Source organism: Pseudorasbora parva, chromosome 7, assembly GCF_024679245.1.
Source record: "Pseudorasbora parva isolate DD20220531a chromosome 7, ASM2467924v1, whole genome shotgun sequence".
NCBI classification, from domain to species: domain Eukaryota; kingdom Metazoa; phylum Chordata; class Actinopteri; order Cypriniformes; family Gobionidae; genus Pseudorasbora; species Pseudorasbora parva.
This window is the reverse complement of record NC_090178.1, coordinates 3,566,851-3,583,632: the sequence shown is the minus strand read 5'-3', so window position 1 is coordinate 3,583,632 and position 16,782 is coordinate 3,566,851. Positions and strand designations below refer to the sequence as shown.

General features: G+C 40.0%; 1 protein-coding gene across 6 annotated transcripts in view; it reads left to right on the top strand.

The window, feature by feature from the left end:
• The window catches only part of satb1b (SATB homeobox 1b), an 82,102-nt gene that overhangs the window by 28,328 nt on the left and 36,992 nt on the right, over positions 1-16,782 (top strand). For 4 of the 6 annotated variants that reach the window (XM_067447790.1, XM_067447791.1, XM_067447788.1 and 1 more), the window contains exons 6-8: positions 7,780-7,891; positions 9,160-9,237; positions 16,089-16,540. In XM_067447790.1, coding sequence (XP_067303891.1) covers positions 7,780-7,891; positions 9,160-9,237; positions 16,089-16,540 — 642 coding nt within the window. The remainder of the gene's footprint in view (positions 1-7,779; positions 7,892-9,159; positions 9,238-16,088; positions 16,541-16,782) is intronic. The other 2 variants (XM_067447792.1, XM_067447793.1) reach the window with 1 other exon arrangement.

Genomic DNA, 16,782 nt, shown 5'->3' with positions numbered 1-16,782 from the left:
AAAGCTAAACTCACCAGCGGACCTCACTAATCGACTAGTTAATTGTTGAGTGATTAATTGCCCGCCCTGACCCGTTCCTGGTTGATTGTGCATTTGGGTTAAAGATGCCATGGCTTTGTTTTCGGCACAATATAATCCGACCTCCGTCAGGCCGATTCACAGCGCACGGCTAAAGAAAGGAGAAAAGTAAATTGCTCCGGCAGGTTTGCGCGAGGCCCCTCCCGCTCATCAGCCGTCTTTCAGCACACGTATGTTTCGCCGTGATCAAACTTAACCCTCAGTGTCCCCTCAGACGAGCGCAACAAAAGAGCTCCCCACCCACCCCGCGGCCCTGAAAGAGCAGCTGTGGAGTTGCATAGCAGCAAATAGCCATCAAATGCCATCTTTACGGGCTGAGCTCAGGCTTGACATGGCCTCTCCCCCCTTTCTCACGGAAAAAGAAGCTGTAATTAAGACATTTAAAAAAAAAAAATGCAAAGGACTGGGAATTAACCCTCCAACACAATGCGAACGCTCTCTCCGCAGGGAGACGAAAAGATGCCACGTGAGAAGGAAGTGCAAACATGGAGCGTTTCTATGCGACTCTCCCGTGACGGAAAGTCAAATAGATGGTTTGGGTCGATAGCGGCGTGACAGACTTCCTGGGCGCTCTGATAAGGCCTCTCGATGGTTATCTTTTAAAGAGGCTTGTCCCATTACCTGTTGATGGCTCCTGGCGCTCACTACGGAGGTGTTTATCTGCATGGTTTGCGGTGGCGTTCAGGGCTCGGGAGATGTACGGCGTGAGACGAGTGATTAATGAACGCAGCTCCTCACAACATCTGTGTCAACTGTACTCAAGATGAGCGCAGATCTCACACAGATCATTGATGACTCATGAAGTTTGTTCCTCCTCTATTGTTAGTTGCTGATTGTGTTTGTTGGCTCTCTTCCTCCATGTCTTTTTTTTTTTTTTTCAGATCAGGGCTGTGACATTTAAAACGCCAGTGCGGTTTGATCCTATCTGCATGCATACTCCACTTATGCTTTCTCCTCATCTTGGATACCGTCACACACTTTTCATTTCTACAGCAGCATGAGCTTTGGCAGTAAAGGTTAATAGTCCTTCTCAAGCGAACACAGTGCAGTGTTTTTGGTGAGCGGTTAACCCTCATCTGGCTGCTCCTGCTGAACTGAGCACCTGTTCATGGGATTCGGCCTGAAGCCGTCACACTGCACAAAATACTTCTCTTACTTTGTCTTTTTGTCTTTTTTTCTAGTCAAAATTTCTAAAAAAATCTTATATTAAGAAACATTTACCAGATGAGTAAAAATTATTGTCTTGTTTTGAGAAAAAATAACACAAAATTAAGAGTTTTTACTTAAAATAAGCTAAATAATCTGCCAGTGGGGTAAGTGAAATAATAATAATAATAATAATATTAATAATAACTTTATTTATATAGCGCCTTTAAAAGAAGCTTCTCAAAGCACTGTACATAAACATAAAACCACTACAAATGCTATATATATATATATATATATATATATATATATATATATATATATATATATATATATATATATATATATATATATATATATATATATATATATATATATATTAAAATAAGTAGTACAGAAATAAACAATACAACTAAAAACCAAAAACTAAATAACATTACATAAAATCTTTGTATTGCAAAGTATTGCATCCTTCATAGCTGCGAAAAGTCTCCGAAAACAAAGATAGGCTGTACCGAGTCTTTCCGGAAAAAAACGAGCGGCTGGAGGCGTATCGTGTGGGCGGAGCTAAAGAATGACGAGCGCGCAGCTACTGCACGAGGGCTTCTGAAAGCTGACATCGTCAAGCGTGGAAAAGAAAACGTTTCTCTAGTAAACCATGGCTATCAATCAGATTCAACTAATACAGATAATGATCCCGAATCAGATCCGGAGGCTGAAATAAATTGAACAGGAGAAGCAGCAGCAGCAGGACGTCCGTCTCTGTGGTATGGACTGTATTTAGTGGCCTGTCAACATTTGTGTGTCTTTACTCACAGTTTATGAGGACATGATTCGGTTTATGGACTATTGTATGCGACTAAACCTTAGCAATAGCAAGCAAAGCGGTTTTGCACGTCAGACTAGTGTATAAAAAAACAATGGAGTAGCGGATTTGAATGATGGAGCACGCTTTGTGTGAACCTCTAGGTTTATGTTTGGGTGGTTTTACAATAATCAGACTGACACCTATAGTGGTCAGCTAAACAAATGTATTTAAACACACACCAAAGATCCCATGCTCCATTGATAAATTAACTAACGTTACACGATCCTGTTGTTCACTGATGTTTACTTACGCGACGATAGCCAACAACAGACATTTGAAGCAGTTTAACTCACCGCCTGCTTCCAAAGCACGACCGTGAACCGTTATCATTGGGACTGCTCCGTCAAAAACACACTTCTTTGGTAACATTGTTGAGTTCGTGAAGTCCTGACAGCAGTGACCGTGGAGATCCACTATTGCGACACAATAGTGTGACACTATTGCCACACTAAATCGCGATGTTGTGACACTTCCCGTCATTTCTGCGTTCAAATCGGTTCAAATGCAGCGCTGCCTTCCTGGAATGCTGTGCGGGCGTATTAAAGTCGCTCGACGTCACCCATAGGAATAAAGTGGAGCGCGGCGCGACAAGTGTTGCACAGACGAGTGGATCTGCACCTGAGAGCAGTGTTTATGGCCGTGCATTTCCTCTCTCGCTCTAGTCACGCGCGCGTACCCTCCGGGAGAAGAGCCCGTACGGCCCATACAAGGACCTTCCGCTCTTATTAACGTCAAGCCGACCCATACTCGAAAAAAACTCTCCGAAACTTGTGAGAAACCAGAAGGAGTATTTTTGACACAGAAATACCCCATCAAACGTCTAACATTAGTTTTTGAAACTTTGTCTATGTTTAGGATGGCAATCCAAGTCTTTAACAGTGTAAAAAGCTCAGTATGCATGAAACAGCATTTCACCCCCCCTTTAATGCTTTGTAGGCCAGTAGTTAAACTTTAAAATCAATCCGAAATATAACTGGCAGCCAGTGCAGTGATTTAAGAATAGGTGTAATATGATCTCTTGCACTGGTTCCAGTTAAAATGTGTGTCGCTGAATTTTGAACCAACTGCAATTTGAAATTCCAGTCAGCAAGAAGGATACTTTAACAGTGTTTCTAACCTGTAAGTCGAGCGTTAGGTTAGGATCAAATATCACCTCCAGATTTTTTAAGTTGTCTTTAAACTGTACAATGGAGTCATCCACCTGTAAGGATGGCGGCTCTATTCTACGTAACTGGTGTGGTGAACCAATGAGCATGACTTCGCTCTTATCGTTGTTAAGGCAGTTGTTTTATGATTATTTTGCTTACCCCACTGGCAGATTATTTTAAGCACATTTTTGTCTTATTTTAAGCAAAAACTCTTAATTTTGAGTAATTTTTCCCCCCAAAACAAGACAATAATTTTTACTTGTCTACTAAATAAGTCTTGTTTTAAGAATTGTTAGATGTTTGGACTAGAAACAACACACAAATACTAAGTAAGAAAAGCATTTTTGATGTGGAACTTAAAGAGCTTCTGTTTTCGTTCATGTTCTGTGCCAGAGAATATACATATTTTTGCCATTAAAATGTTCATATTATACCGTTAGCAAACCTTTTTTTTTTAGTTCACTTTAGAATACAAATGTCCTGATAATGTCCTCACCCTCATCTCATCCAAGATGTTCATGTCTTTCTTTCTTCGGTCGAAAAGAAATGAAGTTTTTTGAGGAAACTATTCCAGGATTTTTCTCCACATAGTGGACTTCGATGGGAACCTACGGCTGAAGGTCCAAATCAATGCAGTTTCAGAGGAAGAGCTTCAGAGACTCGGACCGATCCCAGAGGAATAGTCTGATCCAGACAAACCATCAGACATTTTTAAAAAACATATACTTTTTAATCACAATCGCACGACTTCAGTGTTGTGCTTCTTCACGGTGTATGACATTAGCGCGTCGGAAAGGTCACGCCCCTCACGTGATGCACGTGAAAGTACCAACCCAGTGCCGAAAAACTCCATATCATGTTCTCCTCCAACTTTGAAATCGTTGTTTTATCTTTATTTTTGTAAAGGTTAGTACTTCCACATCCGTCACAGACGTGACCTTTCCAACTTAAAGTATATAAATGTTTATATAGTCTTGAAAATGTCTGATGGTTTGTCTGGATCAGACTCTATTCCTCTGGGATTGGTCAGTCTGTGAAGCTCTTCCTCTGAGACTGCATTGATTTGGACCTTCAGCCGTTGGTTCCCATTGAAGTCCATTATGAGGAGAAAAATCCTGGAATGTTTTCCTTGAAAAACTTTTCTCAAAAATTTCATTTGGAAGTGAAGTAATCCTTTAAGTTTCATATGATGTAAGAGTTAAAACTCCATATGAAAACTGAGCAATTTAAGATCCAATTCTCACTATTAACTACGATTTTTTTTTTTTTGCCTTAATAAACTTCTAATTACTGCTTAGTAATAGTTAGTAAAGTAGTTGTTAAGTTTAGGTATTGGTAGATTAAGGGATGGCAAGTATTAATAAACATTCCAGTAATTTGCAAGGTAATAAACAACTAGTTAATAGTGAGAATTGAACCCTAAACTATATTGTTACCATATTTCCATAACGCGCCATAAGCAAATTTACCCCGGGGTTCACAGACTAGGCTTAAGCTAGCCCTAGACTAAAATGCATAATTGAGCTCCTTGCACTGCTATATCTTAAAATATGTCAGTGTCATTGTTTTGTCTCAAGATGCACATCAGTGATGTTTTTTTTTTCTTTTTCTATGGCACTTTTATAAAAGTAAATGTCCTTAAATGTCGTAATGCCTAATCCTGTGAAACCGGGCCAGTAAGTTGCATATGATGTCATAAAGTCTGGTTAAATTCAAAACTCCATGATATCATATATAGAACCATTTAAATTTCACCGGGGCATAAAGAACATTTTAAAGTTCCATATTTGTAAACTCGTGCTTTCGTAGACATTTCACAGACATGTTTGAGCTGTTTCCGCATATCTTTACATATGTCAGTGCCATTTTGTTCTCAAGATGCAAACCACACACGTTTATTAAAGCTACTTAAATGCCCTAATTGAACTAAATTCTAATCCTGGGGGCGACACAATCCAACGCTCTCCATTGACTTTGTATTGCCTGATGCTGCCTCCTTGTCATTTTGGAATTATAAAAAAAACAAAAAGAACAATGTCTAAATGCTTATATGTGACAAAATGTGCAGCAAACAAGATAAAAAACACATAACTACGTTTTTATAAGCTCTCCCCCCCCCCCCCCCCCCCCGCACTCCCCAAAAAAACCTACGTAAACGCGGATAGAATAAGATGTGAAGCTTTAGCAGGAGGAATGGGTCAATTTTGGGATCCTAAAACTCAGTTTGCCTACATGCGCAGTAAACATCTTCTCAAATATCTATCCAAATGTCAGTTTTATATATTCTATTTCCTGTCGCTGACTACTTTCCCCTCCAGTGTGTGTAGTTCTCAGTGTAATATAACATGTCATGCTCTGTCTCTATTGCATGTATGCACTTATGTCTTTAAACGCTCGTTTTTTGGGTCAGCGGTTTATAAACACTTCTGGGTTTTTTAGCTTGTTTTCTGTACACCTTGTCACATTTCATCTTTTAGACATTGCAAGTTTTTGTTATAAGTCAGAAATAACAAGGAGGCGCTTCCCACAATAGAAAGTCAATGGAGACGGTTGGTTTGTTTCCTCCCCAGTGGGCGTGGCTTTCAGATTACCACGTGTGTTGCGCTGTCTTCTATGCCATAAGTGAAGTTCCTTATGATGTCAGAGTCTTTTTAGTTCCCTATGATGTCATAGAGCCTTTTTTAATTCCCTATGGTGTGATGAGGCTTGTTCGACTACACCCAGCGATGCGCAGACCGATCGGCGGCTGACTTGAAGCAGTGCATGCCGGTTAGAAATGTTGTCTGACTTGAGACAGTGCCGACGGCACGTGACTGACGAATGTCAACAAAGTACCGCGAGAGCGATTCGAGAGTAGCCGGCTGATGCAGCCGCTGCAGATTCTCAAGGGCGACTGCAGGAGGCTGCTCGAGCTCTGATGACGACACAGCTGATCCACGATTGGCCGATTCACCGGATGACAGCGATCACGTGTGTTAGGTGTTTATTCTAAAACCTTACGTTATGCTAATGCTCACAAATCATTTATTTTTAATAGTAAAACCCTTTTTTCATGTAGCCGCGATGTTAAATATTAGTTTGCAAACACAGTGCAAGCGTCACTGCGGGAAGCAGAAAGTGTCCGACTTCACGTGTCCGTCTGCAGCTTCTCCCCGCCTGCACTCGGCTACTCTCGCCGATCGCATGCATCCAGCCGCAGCCGATGTCGAACACACCTATAGCCTTTTTAAATTCCCTATGATGTCATAGAACCTTTTTAAATTCCCTATGATGTCATAGTCTTTTTAAATTCACTGTGATGTCAGTCTTTTTAAATTCACTGTGATGTCATAGTCTTTTTTAATTCCCTATGATGTCATTGAGCCTTTTTAAATTCACTGTGATGTCATAGAGCCTTTTAAAATTCCCTGTGATGTCATAGAGCCTTTTTAAATTCCCTGTGATGTCATTGAGCCTTTTTAAATTCACTGTGATGTCATAGAGCCTTTTAAAATTCCCTGTGATGTCATAGAGCCTTTTTAAATCCACTGTGATGTCATTGAGCCTTTTTAAATTCCCTGTGATGTCATTGAGCCTTTTTAAATTCCCTATGTCATAGGCAAACTTCACACACATGGTTTAAAACTCCATTTGAAATAATAATATATTTTATTTATAACACTTCATTCCGAAGAATCTCAAAGTGCAACAATGGAAAAAGGAGAACATAAGAACATAAGAAATGACATAAGAACATATGAGTTCTATATGATGTCAAAAAAGAACGTTTGTGAGTTCCCACACCAACTTATAATGTCACGTCAGGAACAACAGCTTATGGTTCTTGATGATGGATGCATATCAGCCACTGAAGCTCCATCTCTGCGTTTGCTCCGATGCATTGGAGCGGTTGGAGCATGTGTGAAGGGGAACGCTGAAGTTCTCCATGAACTCAAACTCGAAGGTGCCGTTGTTCCTCTGTCGGAGCCACCCCCTCCTCCCAGCCTCCACGTCCCCAAGTGCTCATGTTATAAAAATGATAAAGCTGCCGTACCTGTAATTTAAAAACAGATGGTTTCATCTTTTGAATATTTATAACAATCAAAACAATTTCTGCGCTATGTAGCCCTGGGCTATTAGGGTGTTAAGTGTTGGGTTTAATGAAAAAGAATCTCAGCTTTTTTTGGAGTGGAATGTATTAAAATAGAAAAAGAAGAAAGCAGAGGAGATGAATAGGAAACATGCTGTTAGGGCAGCGAGGAGCCGTGAACTCGTTGTGTGGTCTCCACATGCAGCTCCGGCTGTGAAAACAGATCGGGAATATGAGTTCATTGATATCGGCTCTCCTCCTGTATGCGTCCTCTTTCATACTCTGTGGCATTTGTTAAAGGGACATGTATTTTTAAGTTTATATTACTGCAGGAATAAATTGTGCATGCATCGCATTTCTTACCGTTTCTAGGATCAAGATGTGACACTATTCATAATGCTCAGAGTGACAGGATTTGGTGTTGTGTGTGTGAACGTGAATCTTAAACCATATGCAATTTTGTCTTGCAGAGTATGATTTCCTCAATTGTTAACAGCACTTACTATGCAAACGTGTCTGCGGCCAAGTGTCAAGAGTTCGGACGCTGGTACAAACATTTCAAGAAGACGAAAGACATGATAGGTAAGAGGAGCGCTTGAAGATCTGTCCGTCACATCAGACCGTCAAAACTGGGACCAAAATCTGCCTCCCTCTCTCTCTGTCCATCTCTCTCTGTCTATCTCTCTCTGTCTGTCTCTCTGTCCATCTCTCTCTGTCTATCTCTCTCTGTCTGTCTCTCTGTCCATCTCTCTCTGTCCATCTCTGTCTGTCTGTCCATCTCTCTCTGTCTGTCCATCTCTCTCTGTCTGTCCATCTCTCTCTGTCTGTCCATCTCTATCTGTCCATCTCTCTCTGTCCATCTCTCTCTGTCTGTCCATCTCTATCTGTCCATCTCTCTCTATCTGTCCATCTCTCTCTATCTCTCCCTCTCTCTCTGTCCATCTCTATCTGTCCATCTCTGTCTGTCCATCTCTATCTGTCCATCTCTCTCTATCTGTCCATCTCTCTCTATCTCTCCATCTCTCTATTTGTCCATCTCTCTCTCTGTCCATCTCTCTATCTGTCCATCTCTCTCTGTCCATCTCTCTCTGTCTGTCTCTCTGCCTCTCTCTGTCCATCTCTCTATCTGTCCATCTCTGTCTGTCCATCTCTCTCTGTCTGTCCATCTCTGTCTGTCCATCTCTCTCTGTCTGTCTCTCTGCCTCTCTATCTGTCCGTCTCTCTCTGTCTGTCCATCTCTCTCTGTCTGTCCATCTCTCTCTGTCTGTCCATCTCTCTCTGTCTGTCTCTCTGCCTCTCTATCTGTCCGTCTCTGTCTGTCTCTCTGTCTGTCTCTCTGCCTCTCTATCTGTCCGTCTCTCTGCCTCTCTATCTGTCCATCTCTCTCTGTCTGTCTCTCTGCCTCTCTATCTGTCCGTCTCTCTCTGTCCGTCTCTCTCTGTCTGTCTCTCTGCCGCTCTGTCTGTCTGTCTCTCAATCAGTCTCTATCTGTCTCTCAATCAGTCTCTGTCTGTCAATCTCTCTCTTTCTCTCTTTATCGGTCTCGCTATCTGTTTTTCTTAATATACCTCATTTGCTTATGTTCTTTATATTTAGCTAACATGAAAGCCTAACTAAAATCGTGCTCAAGACAAAAACAATCTTAGTGACTTCAACATGTAATCGTTGCGCCGCACACAATACAGCGACGAGTGTTCAAACGCACCTGTTAGTGAGTCAGTCAGGTTGTTGTACTTCAGCTCTTGACATCTGCCTCTTGTTTCCTGTTCATTTTTACCCTCACTAACACTCTCTTTCTCTCTCCACACCTGTGAATGTGTGTGTGTGTGTGTGTGTGTTCATCCGCACAGTCGTGCGCCAGCCCTCCCAGCTGGAGGGCTACCTGGGGACGTGTGTCCTCCACGACAGTCCACGTGCCACCACGTTAGGTAGGTCACGTGACGCACCGCAGCTGTATCATATATCATACATGAGCGCTTGAGCTCCAATTCTGACGGCTGCAGCATCTGATATCAGATGACGCAGATATACATATATGCACGTATACCTTTGTTTTCTGTTGTTGTTGCACTAAACGATAGCCGGCTCGCATGTATTTGTCTAGCGCTTTTCACGATACACATTGTTTCAAAGCAGCTTTACAGAAAATCATAATATTAATGTTATCTTAGTCACATTTAGCTGATTAAAGTTCTAGTAATATAGTTACTTTTTGCTATGATGCAAGGTCATTGCAACTTTATATCGATTCACAGTAATGAGATATAAACCTTTAATTGTGTGTTATAAAGTCAGAATTGTGAGAAGTCTTTGTGAAAATTGTGAAAATTCTTACTGTATAACACACAATTGCGAGTTTATATCTCACTATTCTGACTTTTCTCACAATTCTGACTTCATAACAATTCTGAAGGGAAAAAGGTCGTAATTGCAAGACATAAACAATTATGGGATAAACATTTTCAAAGATAATTGCGACTTTTTTGTGTGTCGGAAACGACCTTCCATAGATAATAGTAATACATGTATACTAATTGCCAAATATCTGTAACGTTATATTTATTATATGTATGTCTAACGTGATATACACCGTAAAAAAAATCTGGTCTCCAATTGAACATGTTCCAGTGACTGATCACATCTAAATTTTTCAGATGGCCGAATTTAATTTCTATGAATTAAATTGCATCAATTTACAGAATTTAAATTCAGCAATTTAGATGTGATCAGTCACTGGAACATGTTCAATTGGACACTTTTTTTTTTTTTTTTTTTTACACAGTGTATTATTTCCATTTTTATGGTTTCGTTTTGACGTACACAGCCAATCAGAACACACGTGATGTTTAACATTCAGTATAGGACAATTCAGCATGACGTCACAACAGTAATAAACGTTCTTCCGGATGGCAAAAGCCGAAGCGTTCCTATGGCAGCGCTAGTAAATTGCTTGGGATTCAGACATAGTTAACATGATTTTTGAGGGACTGATTAACTAATTCAGGAGATGGCAATACATAAAATGCCTAACCTTGCTCCAGTAGATGTAGCGCTAGTCTAATACCATCATTTTTAAATGACCTTCAGCCTACCATTGAGTAGTTATTTTAGTGTCTGTTGATGTTTGACTTACAATATGTTAGGCTATCGTAGATGGTCTATTTTCCTGTTATCTAACTAAAAAGGCTATGATGGTTTTCTGTTGCTCGGTCGGATCAGATGGCACAGACGTGAGCTGACAGTCAAAAGGATAGCGTGGTGGAGACTAGCGCTACTCCGCTAACGTTAGGCATTCACTCAAACTAAACTCTCGGTGATGATGAAACCAATGTGGTACACACATCAATCATCCATCAGCCTACAACTATGTTTAGCTTTTTCTTATTTCTTTCAAACTTATATTAGTCTTGATTTTCCCCAGCTGAAGATAATTATGCTCTGCTGTGATTTTGTAGATGGACCGTTTTGAGAATACTTCTCTGTAGCGCCACTTTTGACGACGTCCACTCGCTTTAAGCCTAGTTCACACTGCCCGATTTTTGCCCCGATTTTGAGTCGCCGACAGGTTTTGTGAAATCGCCGACAAATGCCCGAGATCACAGGCAAATCGTTGCTCGTGCACGCGAGTGACAATCACGCAGTGTGAATGATCAAAGACGCGATCAGAGAGAATCGCCGACGAGTCGCCGACGCCGGTGAGATATTTGGCATGCTAAATATCTGGAGCTGTCGGCGATTCAAACTCCTGCTGTGTGAACAGCGTTCTGACTGAAAATTACATCGGCGATGACCGACAGCCAATGAAAGAGTGAGATACAGGGCAGCAGGACGTTCAGGGAGGAGTTATAGAGCAGAATATCAGTATTTTAATAGATATATTTACAATTCTATCAAACAGAAACAAAGGCCAAACATTTGCACGTCCAGCCACAGCAGCAGCACATTACAAAATTATTTATTTACCTCAAACTGTTTTTGCAGAACAAAATCCTGTCTCCCTCTGTCTCTCCAACAATTTCTTCCGCCATAATCTTTTTTCTTTTTCTCCACAAATCAGCGCACATACAATTTGAAGCAAACTTTGTGCAGTTTATCATTTTTAATAACAATTCCAAGTCTCGCGCGAGAACTCCGGTCTGACACGTGTGATCTCGCATTGTTTACTCGTCACATCGCACGTGTTTGGGAAACGTAGTTTGCGCACGGGAGAGAGAGAGAGTTGTCGGCGATTCTTCCTTGTTCAGTCATGCAGTGTGAACTCCTCTGTCGTCAAACCATCGGTCAGTGTGAATACAGCAGTGACTGAATAATACCCCAGATAGTCATACAGTGTGAAAAGAGCAGTGACCCGACGAGTTTGAAAATCGTGCAGTCTGAACTAGGCTTTAGCCTCCTCTCACACAGATTTTGCTGGATATATTTACTTTTTTCTGAAGGAAATCGATACAATCCTACACCTTTTGCTGTATATCTGACGGCGTAACCCCAAACACAACACGTTTTCGTCATAGTTTCAACTTTAATCAACAACAATGTTCTTAACTCTGTAAGTGTTAACAGTAGCCGGCTGGATCTCTTCAGTTTGTCAGTCTCGCCGCTCGCGTTCTGCCACCCGGACGTATCTTGGTGCTGATTGTTTACAAACATTCTGAAACGGCGTATAAATTGGGATTTTTTTTTTGACCAATGAGAGTATTATGGGTGGAGCTTGGAATGCATGACGCTATGGTGCGTTTGGTAGATGCTTTCTTCGATTCAGATCTAAAGCTGAAATCGAATGTTTCACAATTGAAGGATTGTGCAACATTAATACTGTTATTTCCCTGTTTATTACCGTGAAGTGACTTATAGTATTGTGTAAGGTGCTACATAAATAAATGTACAACTTGCATTGCATTCAAGGTATACGTTTATTCAGTTGATGCATTGCCTGGAAATTAAACCCATGACCTTGGCATTGCTACTCTTTAAAGCTCCACTGTGTGACATTTCCCCCCATCTAGCGGGTTAAAGGTATATGACCATCCAGTTAATATTAGTTTCTGTTTCTCTCAATTCCGATTTTGTTTTAACTCCTACGGTGGCCGATTTAGTCCAAGATTAACATGGCAATCCCCCTCTTCACATTCGACACGGTGCCATCGAGTGTTAAAACGCGAACGGCGAAGCTTGAATTTACGGGTATGTCCCTCTTTGGCTAATGTACTTTCAAGATGGAGGAGCAACATGGCGACCGGCATTCGAACCCCTCACCCGTATGTATTTTCAATGGCATATTATAAACTTGCGAGAATACTTTATTACTTGAAAGAAGTAAATATACATTAATGAGCACATATATTTTTGAAAGAACTAAGTGTTTTTAGCTAAGAATAAACTAAAAAAGTTACACAGTGTAGCTTTAATTTAAACTGCAGGAATGGAAAGCTGTGCCAAGGTTGTGGGTTTGACTCCTAGAGAGCACTGCTAATGGTTAAACGATGTCTTGAATGCGCTGTCTGGGACACAACGCGTCCACCCTGCTTGGTTCCTCAAGTGGTCAGAGAGAGGCGGATCTGGCAGGATCTTTCGGAGTGTGGCGAGGCGTCTCTAGCCCAGCATCGCTCCCATTCAGGCGCAGCCGGGCCGTGGGGTTTTACTCCCTCCCCTCAGCCCACATTCTCTCTCCCATTGTGCTCCTAATCCCAGCCTGCTTTGTGCCGAATTCCACAGGAGGGACTCCGGTGCTCTGTCTGTGCCGCTGCAAACGCGGCCTGCGAACGCTTTCTTCCAACCTTTTCAATTTGTGTGGAAAAGTGTGTGCCCCCCAGCCGTTTTCAACACCAAAAAACACAACTGAGAGGCATAGCGTAACATCAGAGCACAGGAATGAGGGGATTATGGGAGAGCTTTGATTATTACCCAATTTTGTTTGTTTGTTTTTTCCCGTTCCTTCTCACTTTCTGCTGATATTGAAAAGAACAGCCGCGGCTTTGTGCTCGCTGTCAGTTCAGACACATGTTTGCGTCCTTGTGCTTATTGTGCGCATCTCTGGAGAGTTTCCATGCACTTAATCTGCTTTTTATCTTCCCGTTGAAATATTTTTGATATTTTTTTTTTTTTTTGCACTCCATAAAATCCGTAAGATTGTGATGGCGGCGTGTTAGTAGGTGATGGGCATTGTTTCTCATCGTCTTTAAAACAATCTCTTTCAGCTGACTACTATATCATTTATTTACAGCCCTTTAAAATGCATTTTATGCCTGAAAAGTGCAATATAAAGTTTATTATTACATGTGTTTCAAAAAAGGCACAACACTTCAGTCATTTAAACTACTAGTTTGGCATTTATTATATAATATGATGGTATTTAAGAAATATTTGCATGTATATTCTGTAAATATAATTTCTTATAAATATAAAAATATGGCATATTTCTTAAATATATACATGCACGTGTGTGTTTATATATACGTAATAATTATACATAGTACACACACACAATATATAAACGCGAACTTTTATTTTGGATGCGTTTTATTCATTTTCCCCAGCATATATAATATAATATAATATAATATAATATAATATAATATAATATAATATAATATAATATAATATAATATAATATAATATAATATAATATAATATAATATAATATAATATAATATAATATAAATTAGATACACACTACATAATACTGTACCTATATACACAAAACAACTTATGTTAGATGCAATTAATCAATTTGACAGCACTAAAAAATATTATATATATATATATATATATATATATATATATATATATATATATATATATATATATATATATATATATATATATATATATATATATATATATATATATATATATATATATATATATATATTGAATACAAACAATACAAAACAAACTGAACAATTAAAAGGAATAAAAATAATATAGGACATATCGCCTAAAATTGATAATTGGGCATGCTAATATTTTCAAAATGTGATTAACTATCCTTTCTCATATATCCTTTCTATCATATATATATATATATATATGTATATATATATGTATATATATATATATATATATATATATATATATAATATACCTTTATGTTGTTCCAACTCTGTAAGCTGTTAGTTTGTCAATGTAAAAAATAAAAGGAGAAATTGATCACTCTTTTTAGTGCAACAACTCAAAAAAGCTTTAAAAATGGACAAATTAGCTCACTAAAGCAGTCCATGCACTGTCTTTCAGAAGAGATGGGTTTGTAATGGCAGAATTATTTCAATAAAGACATTTTACACAAAACTCTTGATTTAAAAGAATCAGACCGCATCTGATGGCTGACCTGTTTATGAGGCCGGCTCTGGACTTCCAGCGTAACGCGCTCCGGCTATATTTAGACTTTCCCAAAATTTCATATTAGCCAGCTTGTGTACCTTGTTTTAGAATTAAGAGCATAAAAGGACGATTCAAGTGTGTCGCTCTCTGGCTCGGTCGATGTGAAGACGTCCCGCTCGCTGCTTCAGCCCACACTGGCTTGTTGTTATTGCTCACATGATTTGGCCATGGACATTATAAACTAATTTCTGGTGCTGCCAATTTATGCAGATACAGGTCACACAATGTGCCCCATTATATTAGAGAGGTTGTGCTGGGTTACTGTAGTAATGGTAGGTTGGAACGGGTTCGATTGGCATCGTTTGGTTTGAAACCTTTTCCTTTTGACTTCAGGTCATGTCTAGCTTATTATAAAAGTGTTTAATCGATTTGACAGCACTAATTTTATTATTTATTTACTATTCATTTAGTGCACGGGGGGGGGGGCAAAAGCATAAAGACTTGGCACTTTGGTGGCAAGTTGATACTAAAAAATGTGCTTCTTTTTTATGGTAATATATAATAATATTTTTGAATGAAGTTTCAGTGTAAACAGAGTCATTTCGTGTCAAGTTAATGTAAACGGGCAGGATGAAAATCAGATTTGTTTCAGATTAGACCTGCTGCCTTCTATTTTGCTGTAAATATGAATCAAACAACACAATATTGACAAGATAAAGAGAAGAGCACTTACTGTGCTCTTTATTAATGACTGTTTACACAGATAATTACTTGAAACAGTATTTACTGAATTAAGAAATGCTTCCACTACATGCCACTAATTTAATTTGTTCATATTTATATTAATGTTTTATTATTTTTTTAATAAAAGAGAATAAGCAAGTACAGTAGCATAGAAATTTGGAAATTTCACTGTTATCGGGATCAATTACTGAAATATTGCTATTGTGACAAACCCCCCCCCCCCCCCCCCCCACACACACACATTCTGCATTTTTACTTCCTCAACAAAAAACCCCCCGCATCCTGTATGATTTATAAGCCTTTTGAAAAGTGGGGACATGGGTAATGTCTTCATATTTCACCCTCTCCTGTCATACCCATGTCATTATACACATTTGTGTCCTGATATTTCCCTAAAATGCGCACACACACACACACACTACCCCTAAACCTACCCATCACATGAAACATTCTGCATTTTTACTTTCTCATACAAATTCCTGTATGATTTATAAGCCTTTTGAAAAGTGGGGACATGGGTAATGTCCTCATATTACACCCTCTCCTGTAATACTGGTGTCATACCCATGTCATTTTACACATTTGTGTCCTGATATTTCACTAACATACACACACACACACACACACACACACACACCTCATTTCCCATCAGGTAGTTGTCAGTTAAAACGGTGTGAACCCTGTGCATTGACACTTCCTCTTCTGTGTCCACCTTTAGCTGAGATGGACGGTCTGTCCGATCTCTCTCCACCCGGAACAAACCACCTGAGCTTCAGTCAGCAGCCCATCCCGGGCAGCACAGCGGAGCAGCCTCCGTCCCCGGTGCCCCTGTCCCACAGCAGCCAGGCCCCCGGACGAGCCCAGCTCCCAGGCTTGCACCCCGGCCTCGTATCCACACCCATCAGTCCTCAGCTGGTGAGCCAGCAGATGGTAATGGCTCAGATCCTCAACCAACAGTACGCCGTCAACCGCCTCCTGGCCCAGCAGTCCCTGAGTCAGCAATATCTCAACCACCCGCCCGTCAACCGCGCGCTCAACAAACCGATGGACGCGCAAGTGTCATCCAACTCCGAGGTCTCCTCCGAAATCTACCAGTGGGTGAGAGACGAGCTGAAGAGGGCGGGCATCTCCCAGGCCGTGTTCGCCCGTGTGGCCTTCAACAGGACGCAGGTACAATAATAATAATAATAATAATGACACACTTTATTTGTATTGCACTTTACATTTGCACTGCAAAAAATGCTCTTCTTACTTAGTAATTTTGTCTTGTTTCCAGTCTAAATATCAAAAAAAAATTAAATCAAGATGCATTTACTAGATAAGTAAAATGACATGAGATATGTTTTCTTAAAAATAAAATCAAAATGAAGTGAGTTTTTGCTTGAAACAAGCAAAATGATCTGCCAATGGGG